Below are 18,244 nucleotides of genomic sequence, written 5' to 3' on the forward strand. Positions count from 1 at the left end.
CGCACACGCGCCGTCCTGCACACGCGGTGCCCCTGCGCGCTGTCACCCGTCCCCAGCACCCCACGGGGATCACACACAGAGTCACCGGCTGCTGCCTACAACCCCCAAACACTGTCACAACCTGCCAACAGCCTCTGCATCCCTCTGCAGAGCACACGCGTGGCGATAGACACCGACACACGCACGCACACGCAGCACCCGGTGTCCGGCTGCGCCGCGCTGGCATCCCCAGGCAGGGTCCGGCCCCCCACCCTCAAAGCAGAGGCGTGCAGCGGGTGGTGGCGTGGTGGGTCCCCATCCCGCCAGCCCCCAGGCAGCACCCCGGGGCTCCTGCTGCCCCACCGAGGGCAGTGCCGGGGTGGAAAGTCCCTCCGCAGGTCCCCAAGGCCAGCGGGGATGTGGGGAGGGTGCCGAGGGGAGCAGGCACTGCCAGCAGGCAGCTCTGCCCACCCTCTGCCTGCAGACCCCAAAAGCTCCCTCTGCCCGCCCTGGAAGGCGTTTGGGGCTGGAGGGGCAGAGAGTGCGTCCTGCAGCCCAAGGGACTGTCCCGTCCCTCGTGCCTGGGTGGTGGGGACCCTGGGCACGGCGTCCCCAACCGCGTCCCTCTCTGCCCACGCAGGTGGCCCTGGTCGGCGAGCCCGGACGGCAGTGGATGAGAGCTGGGCGCTGGCCTAGCCGCACGCGCACACCGGCACCATGGACTTCGTCATGAAGCAAGCGCTGGGCGGTGAGTGGGTGCTGTCCCCGCACAGGGTCCCCTCTCTGGGAGCAATGCCGGCCTGGCACCCCGGGGAGCGCAGCGGGAGGGACATGGCGGGGGCACGGAGCCGTGGGGAGAGCTGCCGGCAGCGGGGAGCTGCTGCCAGAGCCCTCTGGGGCTCCCATTCCCAGCACCGGCAGCGCCTGGCTGGGGAATCCCGGCTCTCCTGCCGCTAAGTGGGATTCCCCAGCGGGTCCCCTGGGTGCCAGCGCCGAAGGAGCTGACGCCAAACTAGGGCAGCGCAGCCAGCCCGCGGCACTCCACATCCCCGGAGCCCGTCTGCAGCAGGCTTTGGTGCAGGTGGCCCTGGGGACATCCCGGGTCGTCCTTGCGGGGGGCTCCATGCCCTCCCTGCCTCTGCGGGGGCTTCGGCAGCCAGCGCCGGGCTGCAGCACCCTTGGGGACCGGCCGATGGTCTTGTGCTGTGCAGGGGCCACCAAGGACATGGGGAAGATGCTGGGGGGTGAGGAGGAGAAGGACCCCGATGCGCAGAAGAAGGAGGAGGAGAGGCAGGAGGCCCTGCGCCAGCAGGAGGAGGAGCGGAAAGCCAAGCACGCCCGCATGGAAGCCGAGCGGGAGAAAGTCCGGCAGCAGATCCGTGACAAGGTGGGCACACGCCTCCCCTGCACCCACCCCTGCCCGCGGCACCCGGGGGGTGGACATGGCCGGGAAGGAGGGTGGCCCGAGGCGGCGGTGATGGGCACGGGGCACAGCGCGGGCAGCACCCACCGCCTGCCCTGCTGAGGGCCTGCGTCCTCGCAGTACGGGCTGAAGAAGAAGGAGGAGAAGGAAGCAGAGGAGAAAGCCGCGCTGGAGCAGCCGTGTGAGGGCAGCCTGACGCGCCCCAAGAAAGCGATCCCGGCGGGCTGCGGCGACGAGGAGGAGGAGGAGGAGGAGAGCATCCTGGACACCGTCCTCAAGTACCTGCCCGGCCCGCTGCAGGATATGTTCAAGAAGTAACAGCACCGCCAACCCTGCCATGGGGTGCTGGGGCACGGGCGCCCTCTCGCCTCCCACCCCTCCATCAGTCCCCCTGGCCCCGGGGGTGTCCCCGCACCCCCTCCCGCCCTTTCCCCCGCCCAGACCAAAAACCCGCCCCGTCCCGTCCAGGCAGGGCCCCCCCACCACGCCGTGCCAAAGGGGAGCGGCCCTGGCCGGACAGGGCGAACCGGGACCAAATGCACTGATGTAACCTCGTGGCAGGCTGGGGGCACCCCATGCCCTACCGGCCCCCCCGGGGTGGCTCCCTGTGCCCCCTGCCCTGCCCCTCCTGCCCTCCCAGGGGACCCTGGCAGGCCTCCGCTCGCCTGCCCTCGTCCCCACCACTGCCATCCCCCTGCCCCGTCCCGCCCTGGGCCAAGCCCAAAGCACAAAGCCAGGCGCCCTGCCCGCAGCTCCCCCTTCCCCGATCCCCGGGCACGGGGGTCCCCCGGGGCTGCCCGGTGTGCCCCAGCATCGGGGGGTTGGAGGGGACCCCCCCCCCCTCCCCGCATCTCTGGCCCCATAGTTAAAGCCATATCAGTTAGACTGCAATACTTCAGCACCGGGAGGAGCGGGCGCCACGCTCCGCCGACCATGTACAAAGGCACGCGCGGGGCAGGGACCCCCCTGCCTCGTCCCCCCCTGCCCCATCCCCGCCGTCCCCACCGCTCGCTCGTCCGCGTCTCGGCCCCGCTGGCCTCCCCCCGTCCTCGCATTGGTGTCCGCGTGCCAGGGTGCGCCCCGTCGCTCCGTGCGTCCTCGTGTTCGCTGCTCGCGCTCCCGCGTCCTCGCTGTCCCCGGGGCCACCCGCAGCGCTGAGCCCAAAGCCCCCTGCCGCGCTGCCGGGGGCCCCCCGCTCTGCCCCCTGCAATAAAGCCAGCGCGGGGCCGAGGGCTGCTGGGCCAGTCCCGGGCTGGGAGCGCTCAGCTGCCCCCCACCCGATGCTGGCCACACGGGTCCCCCGGGCCTGGGAAGGGACCCCTGGGCAAGCGCCCCGGGCACGTCCCAGGAGCCGCTGCTTGCACCCCAACAGGGGGACACGGGGACATGCCCTCACCCCGGCCCGGCCCTTGCCACACCGTGCTCCCCCGTCCCCGTGCTTCCTCCGCCGCAGCCCCCCGCTGCTCACCAGGGCCCTCCCCGGGGGGCAGCGGGCGGCTCGGGGCCCCGCAGACATGCTGTGACCATCCTGCTCGAACTAGTCTTTGACAAACTAATAAAATAAAGAGATTTGTACATTGCTCCGGCCTCTTCTCTGCCATTGCTTCCCGGGGGCCCCGCGCCAGCTCCCTCGCCCCTCCATCCTCCTCAGGGCTGAGACCTGGCAGCTCATCACACTAGGGCCCACCCTGGGCAGCACCCAAGCCAGCCCACAGGCGAAGGGAGAGGCCACACGTGAATCCCAGGGCCCTGCTCAGCCCAGCTGCCTCCCCACACCCTCGTGTCCACCCTGCAGGCACCCTCTTCGGGGTTGGGGACCAAAGGGATGGGTGCTGGTGGGCCCCCACCCCACAGGCATGGCAGGGGGGCTTCTGCCCCTTCCCTGACTCTGGGACTCCCCTCACACGGATACCCCTGGGGTACAAGGGCTGTTTCTGGTGGGTGACAGCCTTCTGCCCCCCCCAAAAGCACGGGCACGAGGCTACGGGCAGCCCCCAGGCAACGGGGCACCTCGTGCCCCCCAGCGAGGCAGGGCCCCCGGGCTTGGCACAGCCCCGGAGGCCTCCGTCCGGATCCAGCCTCAGCTTCGACCGATTTGCCATCATTTAGCAGCAAAGAGCTCAGCTGTTACCCAGGCGGCATCAGCAGAGCAGTCACCTGGAAAAGCTGCTGTCAGAAAAAAATATTAGGGTAGGAAATGATAGAGATCTTGCAGGGAAGGTCTCCATCGCAGGCAGGCTGCGCCCGCACCTCCTCCGCGGTGACTGTCACCCCTGCCACCCAGCGTGCCAGCGGGGAGGAAGCCCACGGCTCTCCGTGGGGAGCAGGGACGGGGAAAGGGCCGGTGGCCGTGGCATGGGACAGGCGGCGTCTTCTGGGCCCTGCTCCATCCATGCGGGGCGCTGGCGGGCGGGAGCAGGGTTACGGGACTGGGCCAGGTCCCTGCGGGTGTCCCCATCCTCTGCGCAGTGTCCCCGGTGTCGCTTGTCCCCAGCGTGGGGACGCAGTGCCCTCTGGTGGGCTGCGAGCGCAGGACAGGAGAGCGGGGACAGGCAGCGGGGACAAGGGGGACAAGGGGGACAGCCCCCCGACACAGAGCCCTCAGCCAGGGCCGTGCCACGGCCAAGGGGAAGGGAGAGGAGCTCGCAGGAGAGCAGCTCAGCACCCCCCTCCTGCCCCCACAGCAGCCACAGGCACCTTCGTTATGGAAGAGGATTTATCAAAATTAGAAAAAACCACCACACGTACAAAAAAAAAAAAAAAAAAAAAAAAAAGAAGCCCCGGCTCCAGAAACATCCCCCAACTCGCTTCCCCCCACCCTCCCCTCGCTGCCCCAGCGCGGGGAAGGGGCACGGGGTGTCTGCAGGGGACGGGGCAGGCTGTGCTCCCAGGGGCAGAAGGGGACGGTCACGGAGCTCATCGCTGCTGGGGAGCCGGGAGCTCCTCCGCAGCCACCTTCAGTGACTTTCTTTGGCCACTTGCCTTTGGAACAAGCCCCCCGTGCCCCAGCGAGGAGGCGGTAGCCCCACGACGGCGAGGGGGGCTCTGCTAGCATCCCCTCCCGGCCTCCCCGCACACAAGCTGCTGCTTTTATAAACGCTCCCGAGAGCGGCACGCACAGAGCTGAGCCAAAGGTCGCAGCGCTGCCAAGCAGGCAAGGAGGGGAGCCACCTCCTCACCCCGTCCTACACTAACTAAGCACTCTCCCATCCCCGAGAGCCGGGAAGCGTCGCCTCCCCCGCTGTGGTTTCGTTAGGAGTCATTGGGGAGCCCGAAGAGCTTGACGGTGCCTGCCTCCCGGCTGCTGTCGTATTTGCCATCTTTGTCATCACAGGCGAAGGCCAGCAGCGGTCTCTTGGGGTGCCAGGCCACTGTGAAGGTGGGGGACTCGCACTGCACCTCCCAGAGCTTCTCTCCTGCATGGAAAAGGGGCCACGTCAGGCTGGGGAGCCTCCGGCCCCCCGCCGCACGCTGCCCCGTAGCGCACGCCGGAGCCAAGCACCTGCTTCTTCTCTCCCGCGCAGGGCAGAGGAGGAACAAACACTGCTTCAGCGCCTTTTAATCACCTGGTGACAAGGCACAGACATGACACGCATGTCTACCACAGACTAACGAGGCAGAGGCTCCCCCTCACGGCGCTCTGCTCCGCACAGCCGAGCTCTTCCTCAGCAAACCGATACTCCCAGTGCCCTCCCAGCTCCACCAGCACTTCTCCATCCAGTTCCCTCCTCGCTCTTCCCCAAAAGGAAACCGTTACCTGTCTCCACCTCTGCAATGTCAATGAAGTGATCTTCTGATGCTGATGCCAGCATCTTCCCATCATGGCTAAAGCTCAGCGTTCGCACAGGCCAGTCAAGCCTGCAGCAACAGAGCGAAGCAGACAGTGAGCCGTCTCCCGCACCGTCGCCGGAGAGGGGAGGCAAACGACTTTGGGACAGCGCTACCTACCTTGAGAAGCACCTCACGCACACCAGTTCGTCCACATCCCAGAGGCTGACCAACGCGTCAGCACTGCCCGTGGCAAAGTACTTCCCCATGGGATCAAACTTGATGCAGATGCAGTTTGAAGGATGAGCGTTGATGGACTGAATGGGTTTCAGCTCCGGGTAGCTGCGGAGATGAAGGGAGAGGACAAGAAGCAGTGAGAGGAGCAGGGCAGGCTTGGGACTGGGACTGTCAGCAAACCCAGTTGGTGCAGGGCCACGCTCTTGGAAACCTTGAGTGCCGAGTGAATAAGGCAAAGCGTCAGGGTCACTCTTGGGGAGCCCAGCCCCAAACTGGGGCAATCTCAGCTCCAGGTAAGTTCCTTCCCACCAGAGGGCTGGGAATCGCTGGGGTGTGGAACTCACATTCCCCAAAAGCAGCAAAGGGGCTTGCAGACCGATGTCTGCCGCGGCCAGCCCAGCTACCCTGCCCACCCGCTGCCACGGGCGCCTACCTGAGGATGTTGATGCAGCCATTCCCGTTAGTGAGGAAGAACATGTTGTTATCGTTGTTCCAGGAGATCTCATTCACCTCAAACTTGAACTGTTCCTCTGCTTTGGAGCGATGGGTCTTGGCATCAATGAAAGTGACCACGTCATCCTTGTTCCCCACTGCGATGGTCTGTCCGTCAGGGCTCCAGCAGATGTTGATGTTCTCCCCTGGAAGGACAGAAAGGCAGCAGGTCCCATTTCCACCCAGCGATCCACAGCAGCCACAAGTTAAGCGGACAAGCAGCTTTTACTCCTGATCCAAGGCCACAATCTGCTCCACTAACTCCAAACCACTCCCAAATGGGAAAGACTGCCAGGTCTGCAGTCTAACACACAAACCCTACGCAGTAGCTGTCCAGCAAACACATGCAGTTATTGAAAATTAAACTTAAGAGAACCAGAGCTTCAAGCCAACATGACTACGTCGCTGCCCTTCCCATTTTGGCCAAGATGGGACCACAGCAACCACCAAACAAGGTCAGCTCAAAGATTCTCTTAACCCAGTGATCTTCGAGATCCAGAAAAAGCAGAAGCCAACAATAAATACATACGAATGACAGTTAAGAACAAGGCAGGTTTCTGTTTGCCACCTTACACTACCATTTCCAGCCCCGACAATTCGAAATTGAAGATTTCCAAGGGCAGAGATGGTATGTGGGTTAACCAGCCCATGACTTCAAATAATCACTTCCTGAATCCATGCAAACTTTTACTTCCACCACGGCTCTCTGCAAACATGCCATTCGCCAGTCTCCAGCCTTGCGGTCCACAGACTCCAGCCACAAGCACACAGGACATTTTAACAGCCAGCACCATATTTCAGTAGTTTCTCCAGTCCTGACACCAGAGTAAATCAGCCCTCTCGTTCACTGCTGCTCCTTACAGATGAGTGGAACACAAAGATAAAAGCACTCAGCAAAGATGCCCCAATCGCCAACACCTACAAGAAGGGTCCTAAGCACTGTGCCGCTGCAGACGGGTCCCCACGCAGCAGAAGTTCTGCCGGGACCCAAGAGCCCTCCCGGGAAGGCAGGGACTCACCTTTGGTGTTGACAGTGGCGATGCACTTGGTGGTGCGGACGTCCCAGATGCGGATGGTTTTGTCCCCGGACGCCGTGACGAAGAGGTCAGGGTTGCTGGGGTGCCAGCAGAGCTGATCCACGCTGTCCCCGTGGCCCCGGTAGTTATTCTCCTTCACCTGGAGGGAGAGGACATCCGTTCACGGGAGGGATGACCCCAGCTCTACCCTCGTCCTGCCCCAGATCCCAGTATGCTGCATCCCGCTTCGCTGCCGGTTACCGGCTGTGACGGGAGCCCAGCCCAGCGCCCCACCGCCATTTCGGTCACGCTCCCCACCCACAGCCAGCCGGGATGGAGGAGCCCTCCCCACCTCCCCAGCCAGGCACCAGCTCCAGTCCCAGTTCCCCGGCCCCGGCACGGGTTTGCGGGGTCCTTGGCGATGCTCCTGCTCCCGGTACAGACCCGAATCCCCGCTTCCAGGCCTGGTACCGACCACCGGGGCCCACTCCCGGTTGGAACCAGCAGCCTGAGCACCCGGGCCCGCGGCGGGGGGGGTCTCTGGTACCGGCCCGAATCACCAGTCCCAGCCCAAGGGCTCCCGTGTGGCCCGAGCGGGCCGCTCCAGCCGTCCCCCGTTGCCCGGTACCGAACCCCCGCCCGCCCGGTGCCGGAGGAGCTCACCAGCCGGTCCTTCTCCAGCAGAAAAACGCTGGCGGTCTTGTCGAACGAACCGGAGGCGAGACGACGGCCGCAACAGCTCCAGGCCACCGAATGCACCTTGGCCCCGTGAGCCGGGAACTCGCGGCTCCGCGTGTTGGCGCGGAAGAGCTCCTGCATGGCCTGCACGTAGGGCGACAGCGCCATGGCGGCGGCGGGGCCACCGGGGCCACCGGGGCCACCGCCCCCGCCCCGCCCCGCCGCCGCGACTGACGCAGCTTCCACCGCCCCCCTAGGCCCGGCCCGCGGCCCGAGCGCTGCCGCCGCCGCCGCCGCCGCTGGCCCGTGAGGGGCGGAGCCGCCCGCCCGCCGCGAAGATGGCCGACAGCGTCGTCCTCATAAGCGACTCGGACTCTGAGGACAACCGCTCGCCGCCGTTCCGGCCTCGCCGCCGCCGCCCGCCGCCGGTCCCCGCGGTGAGTCGGCGGCCCCCGGGGCGGAGCGGGGGCCTCCCGCCGGGCGCGGCGCCGTCTGCCCCTCACAAAGATGGCGGCGCTTCCGCCGCGGCCGGAGGCGCGGGCGGGGGACGGCAGCCGCGCGGGGACACGAAGCCTCCAGGGGCGCAGTCCCGGGGCGGCGGGCCCGGAGCCCCGGCCGTGCGCTGCCGGGGAGCCCGGTCCCCTCGGTCCCCTCCCTCGCGGGACAGTCCTGGCCCCAGCCACAGCCCCCAAGGACCCCCGCAGCCGCCCCCAGGCGGGCTCGGGTCCCCTCGGCCACCTCCCGCCGGCAGAGGCCCGGTCCCCAAGCGTGTCCCCGCCGGGGGTCCCAGCCCCCTTGGCCACGGCCCCCAGCCATCTTGTGTCTTGGGCCCCTCGCCTGCACATCCAGGAGGGTCCCAGCCCACCGGGGCTCAGCCCCCGGGCTGGGTAGAGCCCCCCGGGGAGCGTCCAGCCCTGGGCCATGGTGGGGTGGCCACCGTCCCCCTCACCTGGGCCACCCCGTGGACCGGGGGACGATTGGGCCGGTGCAGCGATGGTTCAGGGCACAAGGCCACCGGCGAGGCACAGCCCCGGGCCAGGGGGGGAACGGTCTGTGCAACCCCCCCACCCCGGGCACCGTTGGCCCCGGTTCTGATGCAGCTTTCGAACGCCGGTGGTTCCGCAGCGTCCGGTGCAGCGGGGCCGGCTGGAGCCCGGGGCAGCCCCCGGCCCTCCTCGGCTCCACCGGCTTCCCCGAGCACGCGAGGCCTGCTGGGTTTTGCCACCTCCCCAGGCTACACGCGGCCCCTCCTTGGGAAAGGCAGCAGGTCTGAGTCAGGGGAAAAAAATGGATTTAAATCGTCCACAGAATGTGTTCCTGCTTTGAGACGCTGAGGGCGGATTTTTTTCCAAGAGCAAACAGGCTCTGAGCCCTCCCGGGCACGTCGAGATCCTGAGAAGCGCCGTGTCCTGCCTGCCAGTGGTGCGGCCATAGCTGCCTTCCCCTGCCTGCTCCTGCCGCCCCTCGGACAGGCGCGCCCTTGGAGCTCTGGGTGCTGCATCACCCGGCGAGTCCTGGATGGGAGTCCCCAAAGCCTCGGGGCTGCTGTAGCTCTGGCTTGGTGCCATGGATATGAAGGTAGCTCTCTTCCCCAACGCTTGTGTCCGCGTAGCGGCTGACATCGTGCCGCAGGGGGGGTGCCGAGGTTCGGATTCTGCGCTGCTCCTGCCAGCGCCGGGCAGGAGCCCCTGGGTACGGGGGACAGGAGCGCGCACTGCGCTCCCCTTGCCCCTTGTCGCTGACAGCGCTGGCCCCTCTGTCCCGGCAGGAGATCATCGATCTGACCCACGAGGATACGAGCACAGACCCGGCGCCATGGAGCAGCCTCACCGTCATCGACCTGACGGAGGACACCTGCAGCCCTCCCTGCAGCCCTCCCCACGCCGCTGGCTCGGGTGACCAGGACCCTGGGCAGGCGCCTGCTGCCCCGGCAGCCCACACGTCCCATCCCTGGCTCTGCGCCACCACGAAGCAAGAAACGGAGGCGATGGCAGGGCCGAGCCCTGCAGTACCCTGGCACGGCTCTCCCACGGAGCCTGGTGCCACCACGGACACGGCAGAAAGTGCGGAGAACTGGAGCTGCTTCTCTCCTGCCTCCAGTCACCGCGGCTCCTCCTGCAGCCCGGAGCAGAACTGCAGCACCACCACTTTTAACAGTGACTTGGGCTCCCTGGCCAGCATGCAGCTGGACTCAGACCTGCTGTCCCTGTCCCCCTCCAGCCCGGACAGCAGCAGCAGCAGCTGCAGAGCCGGCGGCCCGGAGGAAGAGACTCCCCACCTCTGCCAGCAAAGGGAGCTGCCCCCGAGGCTGAGCCCTGCCCCAGGCATCCCCACAACCCCAGGGAAAGCCCAAGGGCCTTTGCTGGAAGCCAGTGACTTACCGCCACACGAAGCAATCCAGCAAGTGACCCCAGCCAGGACGAAGGCTGACAGCAAGGCCTGGCTGAACAAACTGCACTATTTCAGGAGGAGCGGAGTCCAGCACCTCTTCCTCCAAGGCGTAGCACCCAACAGGGAAACACAGCAGGTAAATGCGGTTCAGAGCAGCCACTGCCAAGCCCAGGTGGAGCCTGCTCAGAGCATCTCCTGCAGCAGAGGATGGAGCATCCCCTTTTGGGGGAAGCTTTTCCAGGCAGTTGGGGTCTCTGGTTACTGCAGTTGCCTTCACAGTGGGCCCCACATCACAGCTGGGTTCCTCTGTGTTGGGGGGAGCCGGCTTTCACCCATTCCCTTGTCTTGCACACAGCGGAAACCTGAGCTCATCCCCAGCGGGAAGCTGAGCATGGTGCGCACCACCATGGAGGAGAACTTCCTGGAGGGCACCTTGCATTTCCTGAGTGACTTCGTCTCCCGCCAGCACTGTCCCCCCAAAGAAATCATCTCCCACCTGATCAGACAGATCCTGTTGAACCCCCACCAAGTGGAGATCCTGAAGGACACCTACATGCTGCTGATGAAGATCCAAATGTACGTGTTCCCTTTGCCACGGTGCCCCGGGGCTGGCTCGGTGCTCCCGGGGGCCTCGCCAGCGTAAAGGTTATTCTTCATGGTCCTCACCCACAGAACAGGGAGTGATTTCCCCTATAACCCAGGATGATCCTCCTGTTATCAGCACACCCCGGGTTGTCCGAGGGTGGGTCAGGACCATCGCTGGCCCAGACGGCAGTCGCTAAACCCCCAAGTGGATGAAGGAGGGGGGCGGGTGAGAGAGGCAGGGGATGCTGAGACAAGAGGGAAAGCAGCTCCAACTATATCACGAGCGTGCTTTAATCATTTAGTAGCAAGCCCGCACAGTGCCAGGACAGCCTGTGACACCAGGGAGCCCTCTAGGACAGAGGAGTGTCTTTGCCTTGCTCCTGAAGAGCAGATCTCATTCTTCACTGCTGTGACATGGCAGAAACGCCTTCCCTGGGCTGCAGCAGGGGCCGTGGGCTGGAGGTGGCTGGAGCGGTTCCCCCGCTGCCCTCAGGGTTCCCAGACGTTTTGTGAGGCTGCGGGCCCAGGAGTGCCGATGCTCTCCATGGAGTACAGCCCTGGTCAGGTGCTTCCAAAAAATTAACGTGGTCAGGGGAAGAGAAAGGGAGAGGGCAAAGCTGGAGAGGAGGAGGCAGGGCAGGCCCCTGAGCGAGTGGGGCCAGGGGCTGCTGTGCCTCCAGACAGACGGTCAGGCAGTTCAGCACAAACGGACAGCGCTGTCCTTGCAGGCTCCATCCAGCCAACGCCGCCACGGTGGGATGGGACTGGACGCTGCTGAAATACATCATGGAGGACCAGGTACTTGGCACCGCGTGTGTCACATTGGGCAGGGATCGTCCAGTACGCGGTGCCTGAGGGTAAACGTTGCCCCGGGGCCTCGTGGTCGTGCTCTGCTGCAGAATGGGCCAGTCCAACATGCAGTTTTATTGCAGCCACTGAGGGCAGCAAATGCCAGTTGGGTCTCCCGCTTTTATCCACAGTGCTCCCTAAGCTGCTGCACAGCTGTAGGCAGGTTGTCTCATCTGAAGACACAGCCTCTGTGGGCCACAGCCGTAATGCAATGGTACAGCAGGTCTAGCCAAGCCCCCAGGGCATTACCTGAGCCAGGCAGCCCCTCCTGGAGCTACTCCTCAGCCATGTACAGCAGCCCATTCCCAAGACAGCCAAATTCCCTGGTGCTCCCCACCCTGCGGCTCCACCAGGCTCACACCATCTCCATCTGCCCTCAGGAGAAGCCCCCTGGCCGGCTGCTCTTCCTGCAGTACGTGGTGCAGACCCTGGAGGACGACTTCCAGCAGAACCTGAGGTTGCGCCTGCTGCAGAAGTCGATTGCCAAGAAAGTGCTTTCGTGCGACACGTGCTTCAACAATGTCAGGTAAGGGACGCCTCCTCCTCCCCTATTCTCTAACCAGATGCAGAGAGGCAGGGGCTCAGGGAACACTTGTCAAGACTCCAGGTCAGACTTTCTAGGAAACAAGCCTGGCAGACAGAGCGAAGTGTAAGCCCAAGTATAAAGAACAGGAGCAGGTTTACAAAAGCAAACCACCAGAGATGATGCAAGGCATTTCCAGCTGCAACCTAGTGGCCTTTTCCCAGGAACGAGGTCAGATCTGCATTGCTCAGGACAGGACTGAGAAGGAGATGGTCCTGTCAACAAGCATATAAATCTGCTGCTCAGCAGAGCTACTCCCTAGCCTGTCCAAGCGGGTGGGACGTATTCTTCATCCTCGGGGTCTTTCCTTGAGCTCCAAGTAGATCTAGAGGTCAGAATGCAGCAAAACCAGGTCTGTCCCCGCTAACGTTCCTGTTTCTGTCCCAGGGACGTGGTCGAATGGTTGGTCGCAGCAGTTACAGGAGTCGGGTTCTCCCAGCCCCAGGAGCAGCCGCAAGAGATGACATCCTCTTCGGCAGAAGCAAGGGCTGAACACAGCTCATCTGCACCACGGCTGGCCAGCGCTGACCAGGCAGAGGTGGCTCCACCAGCCTTCTTCGCTCAGAAGTAAGCCTCAGAACTCCTGACTCCCTGCTGGCAGTATCATGGGGCCCAAGCCAGGGAGAAGCCAGAGTCTCTCCCTGTCAGGTCAGGGAAGCCAGGATGTACCTGAAGTTCTCCTTTGGGGTAGACATACACTGGGTGAGCAAGAGACTTCCTCACCTGGTAGCAAAGTGGCTCAATGAGCGTCCTCCTCTTACCTGTAGCATAAGGCCGGAGCTCTTGGCCCACAGCCCCGGCTGCCCCGTCCTGTTCCACCAACGCTCAGTACAGCCACTGAGACCTCCCAAGGGCCCATCTGGGGATTATAGAATCATAGAATCGTCAAGGTTGGAAAAGATCCTTAAGATCATCGAGTCCAACCATTAACCTATCACTGCCAAGTCCATCTATACCATGTCTTCGAGCACCACATCCACCCGTTCTTTAAATACCTCCAGGGATGGAGACTCAACCACTTCCCTGGGCAGCCTGTTCCAATGCTTGACCACCCTCTCAGTGAAGAAGTTTTTCCTAATATCCAACCTAAACCTCCTCTGGCGCAGCTTGAGGCCGTTTCCTCTCGTTCTATCGCTCATTACTAGGGAGAAGAGACCGACCCCAACCTCGCTACAACCTCCTTTCAGGTAGTTGTAGAGAGCAATAAGGTCTCCCCTCAGCCTCCTCTTCTCCAGGCTAAACAACCCCAGCTCCCTCAGCCACTCCTCATAAGCCTTGTGCTCCAGACCCTTCACCAGCTTCGTTGCCCTTCTCTGGACACGCTCCAGCACCTCCATGTCCTTCTTGTGGTGAGGGACACAAAACTGAACACAGGACTTGAGGTGCGGCCTCACCAGTGCCCAGTACAGGGGCACTGTCACCGCCCTGGTCCTGCTGGCCACACTATTCCTGATACAGGCCAGGATGCCATTGGCCCTCTTGGCCACCTGGGCACACTGCTGGCTCATGTTCAGGCGGTTGTCAACCAACACCCCCAGGTCCTTTTCCGCCAGGCAGCTCCCAGCCGCTCCTCCCCACGCCTGCAGCGGTGCCTGGGGTTGTTGTGACCCAAGTGCAGGACCCAGCACTGAGCCTTGTTGAAGCTTAGCTCTGCTTCCAAGAGCATCAGATTCAAAAGCCACCAAGAGACACCAAATCTAGCCTGCAACTTTCCCCTCTGTCCCTCACTGCAAGGCGTGAGGCTGAACTAGGTGCCATCTCCACTGCTTCACTTTGCAAGCTGAGGGGTAGTGTCTCCTAGTGTTGACTCTTTCTCTAACCTAGGGTGATGCTCCTGCTCCAGCGGATGTTGTCCATCGCAGTGGAAGTGGACAAATCTCCCAACTGCAGCTCCTGTAAGATCGCAGATGTGATATTCCCATTTATACTGAATATTCCCCTGAGGAGCCAAAGGTGAGACAAACATGTGCAAGGCAGGATCTGCCTGTGTGAGCGATAGTCTTAGTCCCAATTTCCATCCAAATCTGGATGCATAAAGTACCACAGGGTATAGAAAAACAGGCTCATTTATGACCCAGCCAGCAAACACACAGCTGTTGGACTGACAGATCCCGTGGAGACAGAACACGACCAGCTGAACACATCTCCCCAGCTCGTGTGTTGCTGAGAAAAGCTGATTCTCCCACTTGTTAAAGTTGCAGGACTTTAAAACTGTAAAGAGGGTCTGAAAAGCAGCACTCCGCATCAGCACGGTCAAGGACTGGCAAACAGATCACTGATTCCTAGGGACAACCAAGAAGGGCATCAGAAATAGGATGCAGTTCTTGCAGCTTTGCCTTGACATGCTTTTGTTTGCTACTCTAAGAAAAGCAGTATCTGAAGGCAAAGCACAAGGGCCTGACTGGCTCTAGCACAGACACGAGGCCACTAGAGCCACAGACATTTCAAACCCACGTTTGCCAGCCCCAGCAGGCAGCCCTTTCGGACCCTTTTAGCAGAACTTTCTCGGAGCACACACCGGGTCTAAACAAGCCAAACCGACTCTAAGCAACCTATCGCTCCCCCCAGGACAGATCTCCTAGATCCGGCTGGTCGCTGACCCCACTTCACACTTGCTTGGCTGTGCTCCCTGCAAGTCAGCAGGAACGGGTAACATCCGCACCGGCTGCTGGGCAGGGTGAAGTGAAGCAGCTAAGCTTGCTTCACAGACCGTACCAACCTCGAGTTGCCACAGGTCAGATCTAGGGACGTAAACACGTCCGTGGCCGAGCTGCATAACGAAGGTCTCTCTATCACATCTGGTGGCTTTCCTTCTGCACTGCTGGGCAGCCCCTGCACCAGATCAGCACCAGCGGGACACCGGGAAGATGCTAGAGCTGTTGTTCCAGGTCAGGCTGTGCTGTCTCCCCAGCATAAATCCCTTTATCTTCCAGGGAAGCTTTCTTAAACACCATGGAGAGCCAGCTCCTGCGCTGCAAACTGCTAGAGCTGTTGTTCCAGCACAGTTGTGACGTGCCCACGACCTTGCCCTTGTCTCTGGCCAAGATCCTCTACTTCTTGAACCACTCCTCCGTGCTGCTGCAATACCAGGTATTCAGTCCAACCTCTCTTTTGCTTTGTTTTCCCCTGAGAAAACCTCTTCTAACAACCAAATACTGTCTTCTGTCATAGGATGAAACGGCAACATGGCAAAGATGGGATGAGATGCTGCAGTACTTGAGTTTGCTGCTGATGAGTTACCAAAATGTAATACTGGGTAAGCAGCCTCCTTAATAAACCCGATCTTATCAAGAGGCTGCAGCAGAACAGCCAAAGTACCCTTCCTCCTCTCTTCCCATCACTCTTAAACTCACAGCCACTGAGTCTTAGAAAGATAATGTGCCTCCGTCCATGCTAGTAACTATTCCCAGCAGTCAGAGCAAAGAAGTGATGCTGCATCAAGCAGAGCACCCACCCTGCTTTGCCAAGTTTAGCCCCTAAGAAATAGCCTCCTTCCTAAAGGATCAATCCCGGCACTGAGGAGTACACAAGGGGGTGCTTCATACCCACTATTGTCTAAGTTGCACACACAGTGGGTGGAAGAATAGGGTGGTTTAGGAGGAAAAGCAGAAGTCAGAGGGATGGTAAAGCCAGGGCACACTCAGCAGGCTGGGCAGGGAGCACCACCCCCAGCAGCCATGGGAGGAGCCGTATTTCTGACCCCAGGAGAGCAGCACAGTCACAAAACGCTCTCTAAAGCTCCCTAAAGTTGTTTCACCAGAAAATTCCTGAAGTTTCTTCCCAACTTTAGCTGCTTTAGCCCAGGGTTAAGGCTCTCATGGAGGAATGCAGAGGAACCCACCATCACATGTGCATAGAGTCATATTCCCCCTGAAGCCCTAGACGATCACTGCTGTTAAGCTTTTTGGAGACTCTCCTTTGCAGCTGGACAGCTGTCCAGCCTGCCACTAGCACGGGAGAAAAGATGCTACAAGCTCTGCCCGTTTCTTGGGCTCTCTCCGCGTGCAGACGGAGCTCCAGGAGGGGACAGTACCTTCTTCCACCAGGCTAGTCTTGTGCAGAAGCGTGCAGGGTAACCACGAGAGGACCAGCACTGTTCCCAACCGCTCCTCACCACAGGAGGAGCCCACTGCGTGTTGCCTCTCCCCACCAGCGTTTCCTCTTGCAGAGCACTTACGGAGCTCACTCAACGACCGGATGGACTTGATCATTCAGAAAGCCAAGCCCAAGCTCCAGGACGGCGATGACATCAACCATCTGGACATTGAACTGAAGATAGAGGACTTCATCAGCCAAACGCAGCAGGTCCTGGGGCAGCCTTTTCCCCTGCAGATCATGGAGAAATTGTGCATGCTTCGGGAGTTGTTCCTCATTTTCACTGGTACCTGATGGAGACCACCACTGCGGCAGGGGGCACAAAGAACTTCATGTTTCCTCTATAAAACCCCATCAAAGCCCCCATCTCACGCTGCAGTCTCAAGTGTCATACATCATGTGGGTTTGTTCATACATTTCTTTGGAAAAATGGTTTACACTGTCTCAGAATTCCCTTTCAAACTTGCCTCATCCTACAGTTTTACAAGGCACTTTGTACACTTTTAAAAAATAAATTATTTTCATATTTGCTGAGACTTTTCCATCTTGGTGCCAGCCCTGCCCAAAGGACAGGCAGAGCTCTGTCAGCTGTACCTTGGGATGGCGTTAGACTAACGCAGCCATAAACTCTAATAATCAGAGCAAGCAAAATGCCAAAATACCTGTTCGATATTTAGGAAAAGGTGACAATATCTAAGAAAAAAAGCAGGTGCAGGCTGCAGCAAGGGCATTCACAGTGCAGAGATCCCCAAGCCATGCCGGTCAGTCCTCAGGAGAGGAACACTTCCAAATCACATCCATCTCCATGGCTTTGCCCAAGGTGATTAGCATGTCAAGAGGGAGGCCTGGAGAGCAGCATCAGCTGAAAAGGCTGCGCCTCTTCCAGAACGCACTGAGGCGTCTGCAGTGCAGGCAAGCACGTGTATTACGATGAATATTGAATTCAAATCACAGCTGAGGTCAGAGAGCGATTATGTATTTCTATAAAAGGTCTCCTCAGACAGTTCCGAAGCAACAGAGGTTGGGAGCAGGAGAAAGACGACTCCTGTAGCTGCCCACCACCCCTTTATCTGCCCCTGCGGTAGGCAACCCTTGGCAGGGTCCTAAGGAGGAGACCAGGAGCATGGAGCAGCACAGTCACAGCCAGGAATGGCTCTTTCCAACTGCCAGATGTAGAACAAACCACTCATCCACATGACATTGTCCCTCTAATCCAGGGAAAAGCCATCCAGGGAAAAGTGAAGAAGTCTGTTTTGGGAGTAGTTGCCAGAAGCGCTCCCTGCTCTAGAAGGCTGCTCTTCCTTCATGGTATGCTCATTCATAGAGCCATGGAATCGTTTAGGTTGGAAAAGAGCTTTAAGATCACCAGGTCCAACCATTAACCCAGCACTGCCAAGGCCACCACTAACCCATGTACCTAAGCACCACATCTCCCCGGCTTTTAAATCCCCCCAGGGATGGGGACTCAGCCCCTGCCCTGGGCAGCCTGGGCCAGGGCCTGGCAGCCCTTTGCGGGAAGAAGTTTTTCCTAATATCCAACCCAACCCTGCTCTGGCGCAGCTTGAGGCCGTTCCCTCTCGTCCCATCGCTTGTTCCTGGGGAGCAGAGACCGACCCCCCCGGCTCCAGCCTCCTTTCAGGCCGTTGCAGAGAGCGATGAGGGCTCCCCTCAGCCTCCTCTTCTCCAGGCTGAGCCCCCCCAGCTCCCCCAGCCGCTCCTCCCCAGCCTTGGGCTCCAGCCCCTGCCCCAGCCTCGCTGCCCTGCTCTGGCCACGCTCCAGCAAATACGTTCAGATGTATTTCCAAATAGGTCCTTTAACTGGATTAGACTTCTATCACTAGACTAGAAAAGCAGCCACATTCCAGCAAAAGGTCCATAGTTATATTAGGATGTTATTTTCTGATATGTTGGTCATATCCCAAGAATGATGTTGGAGTAAAATACAAGAAGTAGAAAGAGACTATCACACCAAGAGGCCACACTTTAGCCCCAGCCTTTCCAAATTAAACTATGAGATTAGCCTGTGTAATGAAGACCCACAGCAGCAGCCTGTACCAGAGCACCTGGGTGCTCCAGGAGTTATTTCACCACTTTTAGTTCTGCGAGCACTCTAGGAGCACAGGGAACACCGGCGTTCGGCTCGGACAC

The 18,244-nt window shown here is 60.9% G+C and overlaps 3 protein-coding genes across 6 annotated transcripts; 2 read left to right on the forward strand and 1 right to left on the reverse strand.

Moving 5' to 3' along the window:
• Positions 1–696: 696 nt before the first annotated feature.
• Positions 697–1,720, forward strand: CPLX2 (complexin 2; the record flags this gene model as incomplete). Its single annotated transcript, XM_082324225.1, has 3 exons — positions 697–727; positions 1,191–1,366; positions 1,523–1,720. 3 exons carry the CDS (start codon positions 697–699, stop codon positions 1,718–1,720), a joined length of 405 nt encoding a protein of 134 aa, XP_082180351.1.
• A 2,443-nt stretch (positions 1,721–4,163) lies between these two features.
• On the reverse strand, positions 4,164–7,761 carry THOC3 (THO complex subunit 3; the record flags this gene model as incomplete). Its single annotated transcript, XM_082324502.1, has 6 exons — positions 4,164–4,818; positions 5,160–5,260; positions 5,351–5,512; positions 5,841–6,045; positions 6,919–7,075; positions 7,579–7,761. 6 exons carry the CDS (start codon positions 7,759–7,761, stop codon positions 4,655–4,657), a joined length of 972 nt encoding a protein of 323 aa, XP_082180628.1. The 3' UTR covers positions 4,164–4,654.
• A 160-nt stretch (positions 7,762–7,921) lies between these two features.
• On the forward strand, positions 7,922–16,624 carry SIMC1 (SUMO interacting motifs containing 1). Of its 4 annotated transcripts, none has more exons than XM_082324498.1 (10): positions 7,922–8,030; positions 8,902–9,171; positions 9,362–10,560; positions 11,298–11,367; positions 11,799–11,944; positions 12,389–12,568; positions 13,826–13,954; positions 14,935–15,091; positions 15,173–15,257; positions 16,170–16,624. In XM_082324498.1, exons 2-10 carry the CDS (start codon positions 9,160–9,162, stop codon positions 16,388–16,390), a joined length of 2,199 nt encoding a protein of 732 aa, XP_082180624.1. In that variant the 5' UTR covers positions 7,922–8,030; positions 8,902–9,159; the 3' UTR covers positions 16,391–16,624. The 4 variants fall into 4 exon arrangements, with proteins under 4 accessions (XP_082180624.1, XP_082180625.1, XP_082180627.1 ...); XM_082324499.1 differs by having other exon boundaries at positions 7,969–8,030; positions 8,947–9,171; XM_082324501.1 differs by lacking the exon at positions 7,922–8,030 and having other exon boundaries at positions 8,099–9,171; positions 9,362–10,129; positions 10,352–10,560.
• The last annotated feature ends 1,620 nt before the right edge of the window (positions 16,625–18,244 follow it).

The sequence above is a fragment of the Platalea leucorodia genome (assembly GCF_965183815.1).
Source record: "Platalea leucorodia genome assembly, chromosome: 11".
Lineage (NCBI taxonomy): Eukaryota > Metazoa > Chordata > Aves > Pelecaniformes > Threskiornithidae > Platalea > Platalea leucorodia.

What these genes read in the sequence shown, in the direction of transcription:
- SIMC1 (XM_082324498.1), top strand. An exon ending in ACGTGCTTCAACAATGTCAG is followed by an intron (nt 11,945 to 12,388) that starts GTAAGGGACGCC and finishes TTTCTGTCCCAG; the next exon opens with GGACGTGGTCGAATGGTTGG. An exon ending in CCGTGCTGCTGCAATACCAG is followed by an intron (nt 15,092 to 15,172) that starts GTATTCAGTCCA and finishes CTTCTGTCATAG; the next exon opens with GATGAAACGGCAACATGGCA.